The 22,764-nt window shown below is 39.1% G+C and overlaps 2 protein-coding genes across 5 annotated transcripts in view; one reads left to right on the forward strand and one right to left on the reverse strand.

Annotated features, from left to right (window-relative positions):
- The window catches only part of TMEM167A (transmembrane protein 167A), a 21,299-nt gene extending 6,458 nt beyond the window's left edge, over positions 1–14,841 (reverse strand). The window contains exons 1-2 of the mRNA XM_080574082.1: positions 14,706–14,841; positions 3,257–3,366 (exon numbers count right to left, since the gene is read on the reverse strand). Of these exons, the coding sequence (XP_080430208.1) occupies positions 3,257–3,366; positions 14,706–14,708 (113 nt within the window). The 5' untranslated portion in view covers positions 14,709–14,841. The remainder of the gene's footprint in view (positions 1–3,256; positions 3,367–14,705) is intronic.
- Positions 14,842–14,860: 19 nt separating this feature from the next.
- XRCC4 (X-ray repair cross complementing 4) overlaps positions 14,861–22,764 on the forward strand; it is a 188,870-nt gene continuing 180,966 nt past the window's right edge. The window contains exons 1-2 of one of the 4 annotated variants that reach the window (XM_080574067.1): positions 21,010–21,043; positions 21,558–21,626. In XM_080574067.1, coding sequence (XP_080430193.1) covers positions 21,025–21,043; positions 21,558–21,626 — 88 coding nt within the window. In that variant the 5' untranslated portion in view covers positions 21,010–21,024. Of the gene's footprint in view, positions 14,917–21,009; positions 21,044–21,557; positions 21,627–22,188; positions 22,208–22,764 lie in introns of those variants that run through there. The other 3 variants (XM_080574070.1, XM_080574068.1, XM_080574069.1) reach the window with 3 other exon arrangements.

Raw genomic sequence — 22,764 nt, forward strand, 5'->3', positions numbered from 1 at the left:
AGTTTGTATGACGATCTCAGCAAGGGTTTTTCTTTGCCTTCTCAGGGTTTTTTGACCATGTATAACAACATAAATTTATAACTGACTTGTTATAGTATCGTACATTGTTTCTAGCCTTACAAAACTTCCTTGCTGGTGGACGTAAGAATTTTTCCTCCCAATATGGGAGGTACAAAACAGAATATGGGTTCCATCAGCTGCCAATCATCAGTTAACATTTTTTGAATTTAAATCTACCACTGACATAAGATCTAACAAGCCTGCCAAGAGAAAACACAAGCACATTTTTGAGACATTTGTGCTCCTATTGGAACAGCCCAGTAGATCTGTTTGTCCAAGTAGTTTGAGGCTGAGCAATAGCAAATTGAGATGTGGAGCATCCACAGTTGTAAACACAACCTCTGGATACACTGAAGAGCTCATGTTACTAGAAAAGCTTCTTCAGGCCTTCTGCCCTCCTGTATTTATATATTACTGTTCATCTCAGGTCCTCAACATGTACCTCTTCAAGTCAAAACCTGTTTGATTGCTACAGAAATGATGCTTCTTTGAATGCATCTGTTCCAAAATAATTCTTCCTTAAGTAACTATTCAAAGCAATTGCATTGCTCCTTATTCTCCCCTTCATGTTCATACTCATCCTCATTTTGATGCACGTGAAACATGTCAGTCTCGCTTGCAAACGTGCAATTGTCCAGCAGCCACACGTCAAATATATGCACAAGCTGCTGCACATTCCTCAATACCAGTGTTAACCTTAATAGCAACAATCACGAAGGAGGTGTTGGCTATTTGGGGAAAAAAAAACGCGAAAAAATTCAAAGAAACGGAACCAGAAAGACAAAAAAGGGTCAGCCATGCTTCATTCTTCAGCCACTAGACTGAGAATGCTGCAAAACGCTGCTGCCTTGTGTTTACTAGGACAATCCTACTGCAACTGCAGTAAGGAATGTGAGATATACCCAGTTGCAATGCCTATGGCAAGTCAGTCTCCACTATATAAGCTAACACGTCTTCCTGGTTAGCCAGGAGAACAGAACTGTGTTGTGGTGCAAGTTAGTATGAAACAGTAAATCTCCACTTGCTTTCCCAACCTTAAAAGCTACTGCTGCAGACAAAGCACATGGAAACACTCACGACGCTTCAGGGAAAATAAAGGTTTAAAATCCTGTTTGGCTTGATAGAAAAACACACATTTTGGCAGAAGTCATTGGGATGAAATACAATGTTATGAGGACAGGTGACATCACTTTGCAGTGCCATCTCTCAACAAACTGAAACATGTTTCTTTACTTACTATCAACAGACCTAAATCTTCAACAAATTTACCAGTCAGAAATACAGCTAGTAACTACTAACATTTCTACTCTGTGTTGCTTTAGTATTTTATTGCTTCTTTCTTTTGCTATTAATTTGAAGCAGGAATAATGAGGTAAGATCACCTCCGTGGTAAAATGAAGTATAACTAAGAATTTATTTTATCCAGCATGTCTAGACGTTTCCATTTGAGCATGGAATATGCCGGTGAAGAGGGAGAGGGGTTTAACAGCATATGATCTCCATGTAAACATCTACCATTCAGGAAACAAATTTCATTGCTTCCAGGCCAACATTTTATTCTCCAGTACAAAGTAGTCTACACACGTTTATATGAAACAAAAATAAAATAGTATGTCCAACATTTATATAAATACAAACCTACGGATCAAATGCTCAACTCCTCCACTGTGTCAGCACCCTTTGAAAATATTTTATGAAGAGACTTCTATTGTGCTCTAGACAGATTTGCCTCAAGAATAAACAGAGTAGCTCCAGATTAAAGGATATATTCCTTGCCAAGAACAGCACTAAAAGTTTAATCAGTAAAATATTCTTGCTTCTTACTATGTATACCTCATTGAATATTGTGTTATATTCCATTAGTAGACACTCAAAAAAAACCCACCACCAAAAAAAAGTCCTTCATGAAGTCATCCCTTCGTTCCATCTTTACTAGTATCAAAAGAAATCTCTCGTGTCAGGGGTAACTTCATGGTCTCCTATGAAAGGAGACAAACATTTTCATGTTAGAACTCCCAACCAAAAAAAGCTACTGTACTCTGGCTAGCTTACATCACTAGAAGAAATCTTGTGTGATAAAATGGCAATTCCAGAAGTTAATTACATTGAAGGGTTTCAGAAGACAAACCCTCTGAGATTCTTGGTAGGAAGGGTCTGTTCAAAACTTGGCACTTTTTCAGAAAATTAAATCCCGAAGTGATAGAAGATAATTAGGCAAAAAACATTTTCTTTAACAGAAAATGCTCTAATGGAAAAAATGGACAAGTTGAACACCCAGAGACCAAAATTTTGCCTGTTCTTTCCAATTAGAACATTACCAGCTAGAATTACTTGCCATTTTAATAAATACTATCTCCTTTGTAATAACCCTAGGCAATGGTATTTCTGAAGTAGTAAGGGTGGCCTCAGTGGTTTCTAGGTCAAAATTGCCCAATCATTACTTCAAAAACATAGTTCTTAAATCACAGTTCTGCACACTGCTCTTCGCATCCAACACCCCATCGTATTCTTTGTAGTACAAAGGAAATTGGTAAGCCAAAAGGTGAATGTGCTTTAAAAGCATAAGCAAGGCACAGACTTGGCTATCCCCATTTCCCACCACACCCCAAAATCAGCCTGAGCAGGGTAGAGAACTGTTTTATAGCAGCAACATCAACTACCTTCCAAGAGAACTGGGAACACAAGATAGAAAAAGGTTGGTCACCCAGGAAAATGCACTTCAGGAATAAAAGTGAGATGCAATTACAGCAACCAAAAGACACACGGGAGAAAAAAATAAGCAAGGCAGCTTCTGCTGTTAATGCTTTATTTCACAGCTTTACGAATCAAAAATAAATACATCCTTACAGCAACAGTGGGATGTAGGAAGGTGCTTCCTGTCTCTCATTTCTGTACCATTAACAAGCATCTAAAGAAAAAGCTGCAAGCCCAAAAAATAACTAAAAAAGCAACACTAGCTGGCTTTGTAAGTTAATAAATTCTTACTATAAAATTTCAACATTCTATTGTAGGAAAGTAGAAAATGAAGATCTTTGTTCTTATCTTTATTAAAGACAATCTAAAGCTTTTTTATCTTTAAAGATGAAAAAAAAAACCTGTCAAAATAGTATTTATATTATCACACACCATTAGAAGATACTAAGAATAAAACAAAAAAAAACAATCTGTGAATTTTTAGAATGATCAGACTACATACCCAGTTTTATTTTTGTCCAGTAAGCTGGGAGCCAAGGATCTGATATAGGCACAGGTACATATGAGCAGCAAGATTACAGTCAGCAGACTCTGAAAGTTGAAGATGGCAGACTATGGAAGAAAATGAGAAAAGAAAGATTACAACTTCCCAGTACAAACTTCCCTTGCTGTATAAGCTGGAGAAAGTAAGTGGTCCCCCATACGATGCTCATCAAAAAAATACATAATCTATGTTGCCAGTGAGCTAAAATCACTGTTAACAGCCATTGTTCTGCATGCAATGGTTAAAGAACGGAGTTTTCCCTTCCCAATTCATCCCCAAAATAGCAGGCAAAATGGTAACCTTACAGCTTTGCTCCCAGGCTGCTGTTCCAAAACCAGTTTCTGGAAACCCATTAGCAGCAGTCTAAGAGTTACGGAAAACAGACATTCCCTCTCAGCCAAGAATAAGTGTAACTGCGGTTTGCATCAATAGAGTATCGTGGTGGTGGTGAAGGTGGAGGTAAAGAGTATTTGACAACTAAACGAGTAGCAAGCCTAAACACAGTAAAACAAGAAATATACAGGCAGATTGTTAATATACTACTTTATGAAGACTACCCCCGAGACTCAAGATTTGTAGAAATATATAACTAGACCCACCTGAACTACTAAAACACAACAGATTAATTTCTTTCAAATCAATTTTTGATTTTAAAATTAAAAATATCTTTTCTATTAATACATTTTTTAGAAGTGCTAATTATATGGAAAATGCTAGACAAATGGAGAAAATAGCTTAGAACTAAAGATCGATTGCTTACCAGTGAAAATAAACAGCTTACTGGCAATAAGAAGCAGTTATTGAGAAACTACTAAAATATTTGGTTATTTGCTAAAGTTTAAAATATCAGGAAATTCTCACCAGCATCTTTTATAAACTAAAGTCTGAATCTTGTGAGGCCAAATGTTTTTTAGTCTTCAGATTACATGTAACTATCATTGTTTAAGTGACACATACAGAGGGAGAGCAGGTGCTCATGTAAGGACTGCTGTATCTTCAAAACAGTGCAACATCTGGAAGAAAGCTTGTTGATGCTGATTTCCAGCAACTGCTACGTCACCGTCCCAATAAATAACGCACTAGCAACCTTATTATTATTATTATTATTATTGTTTGTTTGCAATAGGTTCCCCGGAACTTTTGGAAGAAATATTTGGCAACTAGGCCTTGTGATTTATATTTTCTAATAACTAGCCCCAAATCTGAGATGTAGGTTTCTGCTACAATGTTAAAATAATGCAGCTGCATGAATCTAAGGCTTTTTTAAATTTTTATTTTACAGTTAGCATGTGTCAGCTGACATTTTGGTCAACTTAACAGCACCAGGTAGTATAACAGACAATTGCTTACTGCAGACAGACATGCTTTTGCTTTGTTCTACTACCCTCCTTTCCAGATCCTATTTATTCTGAACTCCAAAAAGTAGAAAAACAAATAGAATGAACTCACTCTTCATCCTAGATTTTTGTGTTACGGACGAATTCATGTCTAAATACGTCATATTTTTTCTTACTGCTTAACCCAGAGGGCTGAGTAGTACTATTTAATTAAGTGTAAATACTTTGCACTTATGAAGGGATATTACATTGCAGTTTCCCTCTTCGGGCAGAGAAGTGGGTGGGATTTGTTAAGACCACATCAGAGCTCCCCTTTCCCTATCCTGAGGCACAGCTCTGTTGATCTGGGTGCACCTTCTTCCTATGTCACAACATTCTGATGTTCTGAAGCTCTGAGAATCAAATTTCACTAAGATGTTGTTACAGAGAACATCATGAGATCTAGAGCCTTGTTAATTAAAAAAAAAAAAATCCTTAGCTTATGTAGAAGACTCTGTGAATCACGTGAAGCAGTACTGGAACATGCATCACACTGCCAGCCTAAATAAATGGGCAGATGCAGAAACTGATACAGATGTCCCAGCTAACAGGGTCCAGCAGGCCACTCTTGGTTGGAGAACTTCACATTAAGGAGAAACGGCACAGGGCGGCTCAAGGAGCGACTGAACAGCTCTGCTGTCTGTGCAGCCTGAAAAAGCAGCTCAGCATCCTGGTGCTGCATGCCCTCACGGCAGGGTTAGCTGGCTCGTGCTGGGTGCGCTATTCTCAGTCTCCCCTTTGCTCTGAAGCAGGAGCCACCTTGCACCAGCTGCCTTCGCACTGGAGCAAAACTCTCAAGCCAGCGCCCGCAGTCCTCCCGCCCTTACTACACCAGACTGGGAAATGAAAATAAAAGGCACAGGTTGAAAAGGTGATTATTAGGATGTACAGAGATATGGTGGGCGGTGGAGAAAGGTAAAAGATAAGTGGCAACTGCACACAGGAGGAAGGAAGGTTTCTGTAACGAGGGAGAAGACGGAGAGGGGATGTGACTAAGCCGACCAGTGATGCAGTATCCAAGGCCAGGCCTCTGGTCCCCACACTGAGGCCACCTGCTCTTCTCCCTAGACAAAGCATTAGCTAAATCTTGTTCAGTTTAGTATTTTCACTGGGCTAGCTGAACCATCGCTTAACCTACAATGCTGTAAGTAAAGGACAGGTTACTTTCAATGGGCAAAACAGTGCTCACCACCACCAGCACATCTTGCCCTGGTACTGTCCGCAAGCTTTGCCAGCTTCAGGCACCAGGGAACTCTCCATCCCCTAGCAGAGACGACTCAAAGCCTACATGAGGCAGTGTCCCCTGGCTACTGCGGGTCTAGGAACACGGTGGGGCTGGACCCGAGAGTGGCTGCCTCAGCGACGCGCTATATACCCCCGATCAACGGAGTAATTCCGCCAGTCCTCCGGGACAGACAGCTGCTCCCGACATCACAGAGCGCAGCGCCTGCCTGCGCCCCGTTCCCATGAATTCCTGCAGGTTTCCCACTGCAGCTGCTTCCCCAGCAGCCTGGCGCACAGGGCACGCAGACGTAGAGAAAGGGCAGGAGGCAACACTGCCCCATTTGCTGCGTACTGAGCAGGGAATGTAAACGTATACTCATGAAATGTGTGATTAGTCAATCAATAGGGACAGTATATAATCGTTCTTTGTTGGACTTCTCAAGCGTTTCCCCAGATATGCAGCGTAGGGCATCACTACAATTATATATGTCATTCCATTGAAACGTGCTCTGAATTACACGTATTTATGGGTCACTATAACAGGACAGAAGCGTATTTTAAAATTGGTCTGCATTTTTAAACTGGAAGTGGAAATTTATTTCTGAAGCAGATGGCTACACATTTCACATCTGAAATAATTCTTACAGCCCAACTGAATTTACAGAAAAGGGCAACCTGCATCCTACTGCTCAAACTGATGCAGTTAAAACCTGCTGTAAGAGTCATATACTGGGACCCTTTAAAAAACATGGCATTAAGGTATCAAGCTATTTGCAAAACACTGTAATACAGGTAAATGTAAATTCACTTGATTAAACCAGGTTCCTGTGACCCAGAAGTAACGAATTAGCTTTTTTAAAACAGTGCTGACTGGCTAAATGGAGAGAGATCCTAATTCCTACTAGAAGTACATTTCATAACATGGAGTAGTTGATGCTGTCTTTTAGATTGCATCCACATGCTGGTGAAAAGATAGCTTCTCAAGACTCAGATTGCAAATGCAGAAAAGAATCAGCACTGGTATTTTATTCCGATTCTGGACAGTCTCAGCTGTGGCTTTAATTATAGACTCTTGTATTTCCTTTTTTGTGCATTTCTGACACTGTGGAAACACCTTAGTAGCTACATTCTGTGCTACTTAAGTACTTTTTTTTTTTTTTTTTTAAATTTCGATCTCCTGTGTGCTGTCTCCAGGTAGTTGTGGAGCACTACCTTTATCACCTAAAGCACTAAGGAGGTATTGTATTTAGCAGGACTTGCAAGAGCAAGTTGCTTCACAGAGCTTCAGAAATTTAAGACAATGGATTTTAACATTAAGAGCTACATACCTGAAGGCTCTTTTAATTACTTATCAAAATTAGAACTTAAAAGTCACCTCAATATTATTTTTTCAATCACATCATATCTTAGTAAAAATAATTCCATATAATACAGAGAAATAAAGCATGAATACTCCTGAAAGTTCCTGCAAATATGTGGTTTTTGGAAGCCGTATGGTATAACTAGAGAAATCTGAATGTATTCCTATCTGAGACCTCACCTAACCAGCATGGCTGTCATTACAGGGGATGGACGCTGCAAGGAAAGGAATGGCTCCAGTTGCTTCTTGGTGAGGTTGCTACAACAGAGGAGCAAGAATTGGTGCGACAGCCTTTTAGGAGGAGAAGTAGCAAGGGAAGAAAGAAGTCCATTAGATAATAAGTGGTACTTCAAGTGTTTGATATGCTTTAGTCGGTGTTGATTTAAAGTGCAAAATTTCCTGTGCAGCTGAGAAACAGAACCCTGATGGGCCATAACATTTGCACAGCCCACATCAACCTGATTACAGACAGTGTCATTAGTCCTACAATTTAGACAGCATTAAATTTGCTACAGTCAGGGAGAAAAAGAGGCAGTTCAGAGTTCTACTTATCAGTTACTCTGGCACTTTATTTATTTAATTCAATGTGCTGAAAGGAAGGGCACTCTTAGACAATTGCCTAAATTCTTTGTGATCATTGGGAAATGGTGTTCAGCCTCAGCAGACATCGCAGTAGTCATAGACACGAAACTTTGTTCTACAATGAAAACACATCCGCAGCCAAGACTTTGAACGGTATCCATCCCTGTCTCCAGTTCTCCAACATTCTCTGATTGATGTATGACTTTGTTCCATCTGTTTGCAGAGACCGCAACAGAATTGCGATCCACCTAATGATGCAAACCTTGGGTAGCACTGTAACTTACACTGTAAGTTTTGATGCTACTCTGCATGTCGTGGAAGGACCTGCTGATTTTCCCCTTACCTCATATACTTCCATTTAAAATAAACCACCTGATATCAGGGTTCTTGGGAAGAAAAGAATAAAAACATACAGGGAGAGATTGTAAATCTCATACTGCTGCCCTCCTGGATTGGTAGAAAGCTTAAAACACAACCTCTGGCAGTTTATCTCAAGACTGAGAGCTGAAACCAAAGCTTAATCTGCACTAGACTTGCAGTATTTACAATATGATTGCTCTATCTCTGATTGCAGCGTGACCATGATTTCGTCTGAGTATGCTAGAAAAAGAGAGGCCATTGCAGTGCCAGCAAGCTAAACTTTGCCCCACGGTTACTGTTATAATCATTTATTATGTGTGCACATATAGATAAAGTATTGGCATATTCTTAAGAAATAATAACCAAATTTTGATATGTTGCAAAATACAGACACCTTCTAGAACTGCTTTTTTTTTCCTCTACAATATTATTAAAACCAATGAATATGTTCTCTGCAAACAAAGAAACAAATGCTAATGTCTGACTGTGTAGCTGTCCTCATATTAAAACGTGAGCACGAGTTCACACTGTGGTTAAACAAGACCTTATAAAAATGAAAAAGCCTGTATTAAAATATTAACTCAGAGGTACTATCCAATCGCCATTAGAGAAAGCTGAAATCAATCTACATCAAATTTTAATGAAGAAGCCCTTGAAAATCTGAAGGAGAAAATGATTATCTAATGTTTCCGTTAAGTACTGCCATTCTTATTTTCCCAGCCTAAGTCCAATTTTTAGGAGTATAAAACTGTTAAAAGGAGCAGGAAATAAAACTTGTAGCACTACTCCAAGCTGAAGGCCAAGGCAGTTGCTAAAAATTAAAACATGCATGTAATTATTTTACAACCTATTCTGAAATATTTTTTCCACTCCTGCCAAACATAATCTCAAAAAATGTACAAAAAATAAACATTTGTAAAAGAGACATGCTAATTAGAATTATAAGAAAAATAAAAAAAACTTGCAAATCAGTTAAATTTGATGTTATTATTGGCAAGACTACACTCAACAACTAAGCAAGAGGTGTTTAGACGTAACTGGTTTATACTTAAGAATCCAGATACTGTTTTGTTAGCAGTTGTTGGTTGCTCCAAGATGAATAAGGGTATTCAAGTTTACTTCATATTCATCCCAGCATGTAGTTTCCAAGAAATTTAAGTACGGTATTTACACTAATTCACATTTCTGCCTGTAATATTTGCAGTTCCACCTAAAATATTTACAATCATTTAAGTTCGGGTAAGACTCAATTAGAATAAGAAGGAATCTTTTCCTTACACATCTATTGAAGAGATACATTTTCTAATTGAAATGGCAAGTGCAACACATAGGTGGTAATAGGTATGCTTTTCAGTCAAACTGAAGACTAATATATTTAAGATTTAACCAATTTTTTAAACAATTAACAGAAAGAAACATGTGCCCTCTCCCACAAAACCCCTCAACTTTAAAACACGATTTGTTAGTGCTATTCAAATACACAGCACAACATTCAAACAACACCTTGAGATGACAATGTTGAAATTCTACGCTCACTTAAATTCTTTCCTCTGTAGCCCAAAACCTAGACAGTAGTTCCAAACTGGAATTTTCGGTATAAAACAGCTAGCATATGCAGCATTCCCCCAAACATCTTAAAACAAAAAGCAAACTGAAGTTACAATGTTAAACTTTTCATATTGGTGTTGTAACACATGGGTGTTGTCTATACATTTATTCACAAAACATATTTTATGTTTGATGTAGCACAAACGCTCATGATGTCTTTTCCTCCAAATCTTTTTTGCAGATTATAGTTTGCAATTTACCAGATTTTTTTTCCACATTCCACATTCTTCCACCATTTGATAATAGGAATAGTTTCTATAATCCAATTTCAAGGAGCTGAAATTAAGCATATTCTCCAGAGTAGCAGGGAACTAATGGTACTTTCTGGAACTATAAGTAGAATATGTACTCATTAGCTGTTACCACAGACCTCTCAAAGTGGACATAAATCTTGACCTGTAGCTCTTTTGCCACTTCTACTCTAAAAATCTGTCCATTAGAGATTTCTAGAGTATACTTGAACAGAAGGAGAGATATTATCCACATAAAAGACATCTTCTCCCATAATCAGTTCTGGCTTCTCTTGCTGTTCAAATAAGAAGTATGGCTAACTATGCCTGTACTACCGTTGTCCTTTTGATAACTGAGCTGCATAGTTTCTGTCAAATTAGGTAACTCTCCTTTATGAAGTTGCACAGCAAATTGCTTTGTTTGCCACAAATTTACCAGAGAATCTTAACAGTAGAAACAGAAGAAACAGTAATAAGTGTGTGAATGGAAGCTGCAAGAGTAGTTCTAACATGTCAGCACATTTTGAGTAGGACAATGTTCCCACTCTAATGAAGAGTGTTCAAACCGTATGAGAGGTAAAGTTGATTTGCAACACAAACTGCAACAGGAATTTGAGAATGTACACTGAAGAGAGACAAAACTCTCAAAATGGAAGATACTGAATTATTTTGCTTTATTTAATATTTTAACATCAGGGATATAGCTAACTTTCTATCTGTAAGCGTTTGATTATTAAAGTACAAATTTACAAGCAAGAGTCAAAAACTAACTAGGTATGGCTCCATAGCACAACAGGAAAATGCACGAGCTATTTGCCTGAATACCTCACCCTCACAGAAAGCCTGTGCAATTCATAGCTGAATTTGTCTGCTGAGCATCCTTACAAAAAGCCTAAGTTGCTGCATGCAAAAATGGGATAGTATCTACTTCGTTCCAAAGGCTGAATAAAATGCATATCCTATAACTTACACAAGACGTAAAAGTAGTAAAAGAGGTAAAAGTTACTCAAGAAACATGGAAAAGCTCTGCCAAGTCTCTGATGTTCATTGGTGATAGGCAGGCCTCCCACAGTTCAGGTACATTAGATTTTCAGTATCTGTAAGACAAGTGACAGCTGGTTCCACTTTGATTTCCTTGTTACAAAGCTGAAACTGAAAATTTCTGGTGGGTTTGAACACCAAACATTGTGCATCGGCAGTACAGCTACTGCAGTGGATACGCACGGTGCCTAATGCTGAAGCCAATCAAAAAATTACATTGCCACACTGACTATTTCATGACTTTTTTTTTTTTTTTTTAAGTAAAACCTCAGGGTTTGGATTATGAGTTGGAAATACAGAGTGCATAAGCAGTTCACTACTAATTTAAAATAGGCTACAGAAAAAAAGTGACCTCCTCCACACTTTTCATGTTATTAATGAATAAAGATGTTTAATAGTAGATTGATTGCCAGAAAGGTTTAGTAAGAACTGTTTGGCACTCAGCAAGGAAATTGTTTCTCTCAACTTGTGTCATTCCTTCACTGTTGAGGTCTGTGGTAAAATTTGTACAAGTAGCTTCACTACATCCTACTCCTCCCAAGTCAAATTAAGAAACGCATTAAATACATGCGTCTTACAACAGCAGAATAAATTGTTTCCTCTGTTCCATAATCAGAGAAGAAAAATATTAATGATATATTTTCACATCTTATATGCTGACACATAAGTATCTATACCAACCATTTCAAGCAGTAATTCACTACACATTTCCTACTCCACAGTAGCATTACAATTTACATGTGCAATTACAGAAGGCATCAGATTTACTAAGCACCAATACCAGTGCAGTAAAGACCTCAATCCTCTGTCCCTATCCAACCACACTATTTCTCCCTTCCCCTCTTCTTTTCAATTCTCTGACAAGCTTGCTATTCTGACAGGAGGAGAGGTGCATGGAGAGCAGGTTCTTCTTCTTTTCTCCTTAGTAGGATTTCCTCCCATTCCTAGGGGCTGGCACAGGGTCGACACATACTGAGTGCAGGGACGTGAGTCAGTTGTTGCACGACTGGCAGCAAAGGAGGTCCCAGCATCTTTCTGCATTACTGCTTCTGCCTAGGAGGAAAATGCTCAGACTCCCTGCAAAAGCACATTAGCTGAGCAGCAAAGACTTTGTCAGATGAGAAACTTATTACTGCAGCTGAAACTCCCTGAAATTCTAATCACTTTTATTCAAAACATTTCATGCCTGATGAAATGTAAAACTGACATGCAAGAAGTTGTCTGTCATTGCTCCAAAATACACTCATAATACAAAGACACATATATGTCCACACATAAGATGAACTAGGACATCTTTTCTGGTCTTATCTCTCTTTAGCCCATTATAAAAACAAAGCTATTAGAAAATTTCAATCAGGACTGATTTAACTTCCGATAAGCCAGACACAAAACTTTGAAGACACCTGAAAGCTCTTTCACAAAAAGCTACCTCATATTCTGGTGTGTTCATATCCAAGATCTTGGCTTGGATCAGTATTTTCTAAGGAATTGCTTCCATGAGCAATTCTCCTTCCTTCTGTAAATACCATCCTAAGACAGTAACAAAGGTTGTGATAAAAAGGTTTGTCCCCATGGAAAATTCCCTGATCAATTCTTCTGCAACAGGATGGGGCTTGAGGTGCCGTACTTGTCCTAACCAGAGGGTGATTGGGAAGGAGCAATCTTCGTACAGTCTTGTCCAATTCATTATTTTCTCCAACACCCAATCACAATTATAGACACAAAACATATCTATGCTGAAGTTTCCGTATATTTATTCATGCTATTTATTTTTACTACAAAGAAAAGTGAAGACTTCAATTCAACAGATGAAAGGCCCATCTTTAACACAAAGTTACTTCAGGCTTCTTCCCATTTCCCACCCACCAAACCCCATGTTTGTAGTGTATTTTTCAACCCAAATACAAGTTTTGTTGAGTTTTCAAATGTAAAATTTCAAAAGTTGACGGGGTGAACTGACACAATGATTAGTGAAAGTGAATGCTATTAAGGAATAAATATTCTGCTTTTAAAATAACAGTGCAGCTGTCATTATACCACATCCCTTCCAGTTCCAGTTCTTTTGTTTAATCCATTGAGCACCTTCAACCCCCTTTCAGAATTGGTTTAATCTAAAACAGTAGGTTTTTTCTACCCACTGGCAGTAAACAGAAATAAGCACACAAAGTTGTGCTTGTAGATAAAGGATAAGCTGGATAGAAGTCAGCTTCTATGTATTTTGTTGTCAGCAGGTGGCCACTCACCCAGATTAAGTCTGGACTTGTGCAGAAATGATGTGATAAGAAACCCTGGGAGAAAATGGGGTGGAAAGTTCCAGGGATGAAGTCCTTTGGAAATGCTACTCACAGAGCTAGTTTGTCACAGTTGCAGCTCATTTACTTTGGAGAAAGAGAACAAATTGGAGGTACAGCTCTGCTTTCTTCCAGTTGTTTCCCATCTCACAGTCAAGTGTGCATGCAAAAGAAAACGTAATTAACTACAGCTCATGATTGTTAATCCCAGGAGGTAAGATTTTTCTGCAGAGCCATGACACCACAGGCAGCAGCACCACAAATAATCCAAAATCTTGATCAGACCACAAGGGTTATTGCTTCCCTGAAGAAATTCAAACTCTACAAGATTAAGGAATCTTACTTTCACCTCTATAAAATGAGAAAAATCTCATTAAGAAATTCTAGCATGCGTCAGGTTCCTTGAACAATACAGCCTAATCTCCTGAAATCAACATGGACCAATGGCCAAAAAAATAAAACAACTCACAAGCACACTTATGCATGCCATAACCTTTTTGCTGGTTATAAGCACTAGTGTTATATTTAAGTGCTAAAAGGTAATGCAAGGTGTCTGACTGATCACGGAGCTTCTCTTGCTTTTGTTCTACACCCTCAAGTCCTTTGAAGTGCTACGAAGCATAGCAAGGTAGTGGTGATGTACTTCCCAAGGCACAAACTGGAGGCGATGACCTCTTTCCTTTTCCCATCCGGCACACGTTTTATGTAAGCATGTTTTAGATATTCTAAGACAATTTATGCCTCTTATCAGGAAAGCCCTTTGTTCACTGCTTGAAGCCATAGTTTAGCACAGGTTCATCTAAAAGATCTGCCAAAGACCCTTGGCAAGCAACTTCCTGCAATTTCCTCTTGGTGACAAGATCTGAGGCCTACGAACTTGCCTTGAACCAAACCTTAAGAAAACTCAAGAGATATTAATCTTTTAATAAACATGGGAATTGCGAAAAAAGGATTCAGGGGGAACTCGCGCGGTATGCATCACTACTGATGAACGACAACCTGTCAAACGATTTGGAAACGGTACACTTAAAATGACTTGTGTTGAGGTCAAAGTTACGTACTTCACAAATACTTAAAGCACTTTATTTTTACAAATACTTAAAATACTTTTGTATTTTACTTGTACTGGGTCAGGTTTTAACCTCTTATTCCATTGTTTTGGCTTTTAATCTTAAAAGCGTATACCCGCAGTATTTTATCTCAGTTATTAAAGATCGATTCACAGCAGATTTTAACTCTAATCCAAACACAAACCTTTAAGTTATATTATCGGCAAGTATTGGGGGGAAAAAGGGAGAGGCCCCCCTGCCCGCCCGCCCGCCGCCCCGCGCTTACCATGGCGACCCGCTCACAGCCACATCACACTTCCGGCGGCGACCGGGCGGAAGCCGCGGCGCTCCTCTGGGCGACGCCGCGCAGAGCAGATAGCGAGCGGCGATTGGTGGAGAGGGCGGAGGGAGGCGGGGCGGAGAGGCGGGGAGCGCTTCTCATTGGCGGAAGCCGGGCGGCTATTCCGGGAGGGCGGAAGCGGCGCGCAGCGGCGGAGGTAGGTGTGGGCGCCCCGCCCCCCGCGCAGTGAGGCAGGGGCAGTGGGGGAATGGACCGTTAACGGCGGTTAGCGGCCGTTGGTTACCGTTGGCCTGGCGGAGGGTGCTGGGCACTCGCACTGAGGGCCGTGGCGGGGAGGAGCGGCCCCGGGGCGGTTCTGTGCCCGCGTTATGGCCCCGGGGCTGCCCGCGGAGCCCCCAGTCCCGCCTTGCTCCTTCAGGGGTCTCCGGCCGTGCTCCCCTCCCGTCGCCCTCCTTGTGGGGGCTTCGTCGGTCTGCACCGCGCTCATAGAGCCCCCTGGAAAACGTTGGGGTGCATCCCCTTGCCGTGGCCGCACCGTATTGTTATAGCCAAAGGCACAAATGAGCTACCTGCTCCAGGGGCCATGTAGCTGTGTATGAGACAAGCCTGTTAAAACCTGCAGCGTTACGCGCTGGTTTTCAAAGTCTCTGCTGCTCTGCCGTCGAACCATTAGAAGGGATAGGCCATAATTTTGGTTCCCTGTGAAAACGATGCAGCGTTTGTTTTTTAAACCAGGGGTGGGGGATTTTCCTTTTTTTTCCCCTTTGTTTGGTTGTGGGTGTGTCCTTTTTTTTATTATTATTTTTATTTGATCCTCTGAGTGATTTTAGTAAAGCCAACACTACGCTTACCCTGATGAGTTCTCTGGAAGAACCTGGCTATGGCTATTTTGCATTTGCAGCAAGATGCCTAGATGTTGGTGTCATGGAAAACTTCCGAACTTTTAGGAACACTCTGCAGCTCCTTCTTTAAGTTCACTTTATCTTACAGAACTTGACAAGCATTAACACTTTCGAAGTTGATAGCTTTGCTTTGACGTCTCAGTGATTCAGTATCTTTAGTTCTCAGGCCAAATAGATTCTGTCTGTTAAGCGTGGGATGGGTTTTTGCTTTTTGCCTTGATAAGGGTAAACAAAATTCTTCATCCTGCCAGAAGTGGGCATAACCCTTGACGTGCTTCCAGAAGTTGCTGTAGGAGGCTGCAGGGTAATGAGAGTATCTATATGAAACATGTTTGCATAGTGGAATCAAGGCCATATTCTATTAAAATGCTTCGAGGCAACTAAAACAAACATATACAATGCATGTATAATGCTCTTGCTATTTTTTGAAGAGCACCTTGATTTGCAGAAGCAGCCTAGGTAACGCCCACTTGGAGTTCTCTCTGTAAAATTGTAGTTTCATAACCACAGAAATGACTTGGGTGGTTTTCAACATATGGAGATGTAGAATGTAAGGTGGGTTGTCTTGTATAACTAGTTTTTCTGTCCTGTGCATTTCAGGCATTTTGAAAGTTGATTTTGGTTTTGTGCTTTTTCTTGAGAAACTGTCAAAGTCTAATAATTCTGATTTATTTTTTTTTTTGCTAGGTAATCAGCAAGATGCTTGGTTATTTTGTTGTAACACGTTTAGACTTCTTAATCCTGTTTTGTTAGAGAATTGCATTCAACAAATCAGTTTTTTTTATTCATTAGTCATAGTTTTGGATCAAAAGTGGAGTTAAATTAAAATGCAGTTCTAAAAGCAACTTTGATATTTAGTATAACCTAATATTAATGTGTTTGATTTATTTCACATTAAGATGAATTCTAAAGTGAAAGAAGTAACAACTATAACCAAAGAACAGTTAAACCTCTAATGGTTACCAAGACCCTAAATTTTAGAAACAATAATACTTTTAAACTTAGGTGTTTCTGGGTTGGAGAAAGAAAACGAGTTTGGTTTTCCAAGGCAAGTTTGGTGTTGTTTTTGGGTTTTTTTTGGTTTCACTTTTGGTTCTTCATTGTGAATGGAAAAGTTACTTGTGCATTTGTAGAGGTGACTGCAACAGTCAGGTGTTGATTATGGTGTAGTCAGGCCTGCTTCTAGGTAGCCAGGTAGCTTTCCCTTGCTCAGTAGTTCTCTTTGCAAGTGTGCTCCTTATGGTAATTTTTATGTAATGTTACCTACTTTGCTAGTTTACTACAAACTCACATATGAACTCCGTTACAGATTTTTGTAAAAACGCTTTTTATTTACCCTACCAATTTCATTTTCAAGTGAAGACTCCAACAGTCTGAGCTATTTGAAGAAGATTTTTCATTGATTGCATGCTTTCAGCTGCATGTTTTGCTCTTGTGGGAAGAATGCCATTTGATCATTAACGATCTCCTTGCGGGAGCCTTGCTGGTATCATTAGAAGGATAGTGTATCAAGCATGGCAGTGTCTTTTGGGATGCAGCTGTGACATATATAGGGTATTGGCTGAAATATAGGATATGATTTCTAATGTGTGTTCTCCAGTTTTCCTTGTATTTTTTCTCCTAATCAATATATTTTCATGGAAAACCAACTACAAGTGGCTGAGATGGCAGGGTTGATGCTGTGTACAGGAATTGACTGGATATGTATTCTTGTCTGCTGAAACCTCAAAATGAATCAGAAGTTTAAACAATTATATTGATCTAACAATATTCAAATAGGTAAATAAAGCCATGCAATGAATACTTGCTTTGTTTTTTTTTTTTTTTTTTTTTTAAAGAGGTTTAAAGGTGTTGGCTGTGCCCCTTAAGAAATATTTTAGTAGTGTGATTTGTCAGTGAAGAGATTGCCTACTGTTCAGTTGAGTGTTTAATCAACCGGGCATACCAAGGAATTAGTGTGTATTTTGAAACATATAAAAGGTGGCTTCAGAAATTAAGCTTGTGGGTTGTCTTCAAATGCAGGCTGAGTTCTAACTAAACAATGTCAACGTGCATGTGGGAGGCTGGGTTTTCAGCATCTCTTGTTTTAGTTTTCATAAGTAGGAGGGTGGAAGGTAGTTTAAAAAATATCACAGGCAGCTGACTGGCATGACAGGTACATCTGTGTAAACAAACAAGTATATGTGCATAACAAATGTGCACATGTATATAAGAAAGCCATTTACAAATAAGATGCATTTTTTTTCCTGGGATGTGCTAGTTTGAATGTACTGATAAAATCTGGTAATGCTCTTTTTTTTTAGGTTTTACATCATGTCTACTTTTGTTGTTCCTGGTGTCTCCAAATACAAGCATGAATGCATAAAACCTTATTTGCCTAGTCACAACAGCTATGAATTTGTTTAGCTTTCACACTGAAATAAGGAGGCGGAGAAACACAAGGGATGTGCATTATTCAGGCAAGCATAGTGAAAACAGCACACTGGCAAAGACACTGGGGCACTGGAACATGGTATTTTGTCCACTAATACCATTTAGAAAAAAAAAAAAAACAAACTAAATGTACAGCTTCTATTTCTCTACTTCTCCTACATTCCACTGTTGCCTTGTAAAGGTGCATGCTGTATGCTCTGTAGTAGGATTAACCACAAGAGCTGTAAAATGTTTGTAGCTTCCATGTTCTCTGAGACAGAATAAGCGCTCAGACTTCGCAGCAGAGATGCTTGGGAAGAGTGCTTGAACCTAGTATTGTAACCACATGTGTTATAAACAGTACTGTATCAGGAAATGTATGATAAGGAATGTTCATATAACAATGCTAATTCTTATACCTTAAAATTTCTGCTTTTGTGACAAATTTGACATGGATTGCCATCTTCCATCAGTATGATAGAATTCTGTGAATTGTATAGGCTGTTGTTTCACAGGAGCTGACCGGAGCCTCAAACAGTTGTGAGAAAAGACTGTGCCAGTGATTATGCTGTACTTCACATGGGTTAAATGGATGCTGCATTTATACTCTGGGATGCGTTCAGCTGGATAGGAAGGTAGTACCTACGTTAGGCCCATTGAAGAGGGAAAGCATTTGCCTTTTACTTTATATACACAACATTTTTGTCTGCTGTCGTACAGAGTTTTAGAATGATTGGTTATATGAGGCAGTGGCATTAGAGGCACATAAGGACACTGAAAGTGAAGTGACCAGAACAACAGCGTCTTGGACCAATAAGATGATTCTATGTATCTATTACTGTCATATTTAAGAACTAAACCTAGGGAGTCAGATTGTAAACACTTATCTTAGACAAAGCCACAGGAAGGGTTTCCAAAATGCCTCAGCATTTGAATTCTGTTGATTTCAAACACTTACCTAGACTAAAATCAGTGTATTTGCTTCATTGTATATATCTCACAAAACAAAGCTTTTGCATTATGTATTATTTACAAAGAAAAAAGAAGAAAATGTAGTTGCATACAACTGATGGGCTAGTGTCAGGGTTACCGTGCAACTTAGCAAGGCACTGCAGCTTTTTTAACAAACTGGTGTCATGGCATGGCACAGTTACGCTGTGCCCCTGGCAGAGGTACCTTAGCCCCCCGTCTGATATAGCCAATCCCAGTGTTGGTGCTGCTGGTGTTTTGTCTTGCTAGAAAGTTTTCAGGAATGCTAGATGGCTTCTGGTGGTCTGTTTTGACTTATAGACTTCTGTTTTAGTGTGGGCGAGATCATTTGAAATGGCGCATGGCTTCCCAGCATTGTGTGATACATGCTCATCTGCGTGCATTGAACCTCCCAGGGTCACTTACTGTTTGGTCTTAATGCCTATTTCTGATGTGCTTATTATCTTTTGGTGCCTCTTGTGGATGAGAAACTTTAATCCTTATCTCTTGTTGCCTAGGAGGGAAGAGTAAGTGAAGAATGTTTTCAGGGCGTTTATAGCTCAGGAACCCCAAATGAAAAAGCACCACATGCCCTTAAAGAGTAGGTGGAGTCACAAGGAGTTTAGGGTGAGATTTGCAAGGTCTCAAACTGTTATTTATCATTAAGGTTAATAGGATACAGCTGTGATTTCTTCTCTACTATATCTGGCAGAGCAGTTTGTATTTCTTGCTTCTAGGACATGTAGAATGTAAAATAATGTGCATTCACATTAAATTATGATCTAACTAGCATCACTCAGTGAAAAAGCTAGAATATAATTTAGAAAGTTACTCTAAAATACTATTTCTAAACATTAAATTAAAACTTCTGCAACAAAAATAGGGCCTGCCTTACTATTCTTCTGTGGTCCATCCACTGACTAGAGCTGCATCCCATTTCCTAGGTTCAGAATTGGCGTCTTCACCTCCTACAGGTTGTCATCAGGGTGTCTTTGCGGGCATTAGTCTTAGGGTGTTAGCCCTACCTCCTGTTAATGAGGTGGAAAGAGGAGAGGTGGTGGAAAGCCCCTGTGAACGTGAAGGTAATTAGTATGGAAATCCGGTATCAATGTAGTAATGAAGGACTGGTGTTCTCTGAAATCAGGATAAAATTTAGAAGAGAATTACTAAACAAATTGCTCTCGTTTGCTAATCTAAGTGTCAAATCTGATCAACTTAAATGGCATATTTTACAGGAAAAGTTCCAAGTTGAAAAAATATTTTCATTATGTGTGTGCCTAGCCAAGCGCCTCTGATGTTCCTCTCTCCTGAGACATAATAGTAATGCCATAAAAGATTATTTGATTAAGTACCACCAAATCTACAGAGTCTGGAAAATTATTGGAATAATAAAAACCATTCTACATCTGCTTTGCAAACTTTTAGGTGAGTATTGAGGCTGGCCTTGTGGGAAGAGGTGTCCTCCAACAGAGCAGACAGATAGAGCAGAGATTGTAAAATAAATTTAAAAAAAAAAAAAGAGAGATACTAATCTTATGTGATTTTAAGAGTGCAGAGACTGAGAACATTTGTGTTCTTGATCTAGAGATCAGCCAAATTACTTGCTATCTTGGGATGGAAAAATTAATGCCATTAGAGGAAGAGTGGGGCTATATATCCTATCACAGGCTGCATTTGTTTTTACAGATGAGTCAAATGATTATGAAAGGGATTGTTTGTTTGCAGGTCTACAAAAGGATCTTAGAGGCCACCCTTTTCAGCACAGTAGCTGGACAGGAAAGAGGGACCATGGGGCTTTCCAAATGCAGTCAGCTGTGTCAAGCTTATGGTGGAAACTTCACAAAAACCTCAGGAGAGATTTGTGTTGACTGAGCAAATGAGGGAAGCTTAGATAGTAGTTGGAGGCAGCAAACTGTATTGTGTGGGCTTACATTAAATTTCACCAGCTGTGAAACCTAATGCTAGAATTAAGTCAGAGTACAGCACACAGTGGCCATAGGCATTACAGAGGTTGGACAGAAATGTTAATTTCAGTAAAAGGTAGGCATTGGTATCGCAGAGGATAATTATTTTTTGAAATAAGAGACAAGAAGTTAGCACTCTTGTGTGTGTCATAGCAGTAGGTATTACTTGGCCTACCTTTCATAGCTTCCTGAAAGCACTGTCAGAAGTTTTTTTCTTCCTGACTTAATCAGGGAAGTATATAGGTGAAAATGGTGCTTTACAATTTACAGTCATTCTTGTCTGTGCTAGGAATTTGTTTTATTAACTTTAACTGTCCTAAAAATAGATGTGTTTTCTCTTCTTGGAGGGATTTTTTTAGTATATACTCTAAATTCAATGTTCATATTGTTACTTTGGTAGTTGACAATGCAAAACAAATGACTGTATGAGAGGGGAGAAAATGCAGTGGGGGTACTATATCTCAAAATGTACTGCAACAGTCTGTTGCAGTTGTCGAGAATTAACTCTTCTGTGCAGAGGGCTGGGTTTTTACATGCTGGTGTATGGACATGAGTTTAGATTTATTGTATTTGTTCACTGTTTCATTTAGGATACTGCTGTGCCATAGTGGTCCTGTTTACCTTTTGCAGTTGGGAACCAGAAAGCCCAGCAATGGAAGGTGAAGTGTGACCCAACATGCAGTGAAGCCTAAACTTAACTGAGTCTTAATTTTAAAGTATTTTCTGCTTTAATTTTTATTCCCAATAACTTTTGTCGTCATTCCCTAAGAATTCATTTAATTTATATGGCAATGCAATGACTTACTGTCATAAAACAACAGTTTTGGGTCCTAGACACTGATGCACCACATATTTGTCTTGTAATAATTTACACATTAAAACCTAAAAACTGTATTTAACTGGTGGAATATCAAAGCACTTTTGTGCTATATTTTCTTAGTAAGTGCCTAAGTTCTTTCTCTGTTCAAGTCCCAGTGGCATTTTTCCACTGGTGTGCCCCTGCTGTGTCCTCATATTAGTCTGCAAATTCTTTTTCACTCCAGTGCAAGCTAGTATTCTGTAGTAGTTGTGAAGGGAAACTAATATTGAAGAGCTGTCTTCCTTAAGTAGACCCCCTGCCTGGCATCAAGTGTCTTGGGTTTAATTTTCAGAGATTTTTATTTTTTTTGCCTGGCCAATGTTAAGAAAAAAAAACCTCACTATATGAAAGTGTCAAGAAAACTACCTAGATAGACAATGAGTAGGTATCTCCTAAAAAGCTTCATATTTTTATTCATAGGACTTTTAGCTGACTTGTGAAATTTTGTGTCTTTGTTCCTTTCTAAATGCAGTTTCTAGACTTAGTGATGACAGAATATGTGCTGATTGGTTTGAGTGATTTTTTTTTTTTAAGTCAGAGTCAATGGCCACTGAATTTGCTGTCAATTTAGTGGAGGTATCTTTATTTATTAATTTAAAGAATGCTGCTCATTAGCTCAGACTTCTGACGTTACGGGACTTGTACACTGGACACCTTCCTTGCTAAAATACTGGCCTTTCAGTTCTTAGTATGGGTTGGTGTTTCCGTCCTGTTTTGGTTTGTCCAGTGTGCATCATCACAAAACCTAAGTTAACCAGGTGCCATGCTTTTCTCTGTGTTTCTTTGCCTCTTTTGAAGGATCTGTATGGTGGGGGACGGTGTCTGATGCATTACTGATATGTTAAATATCATGATTTGGCATTCAAGGCAGATTAAAGAACCGAAGGTGAACCTGTGCCTATCTGTGGAACCAACTGAAATTAATGTTCCATATGGAT

Source organism: Anser brachyrhynchus, assembly GCF_964034855.1.
Source record: "Anser brachyrhynchus genome assembly, chromosome: Z".
NCBI classification, from domain to species: Eukaryota; Metazoa; Chordata; class Aves; order Anseriformes; family Anatidae; genus Anser; species Anser brachyrhynchus.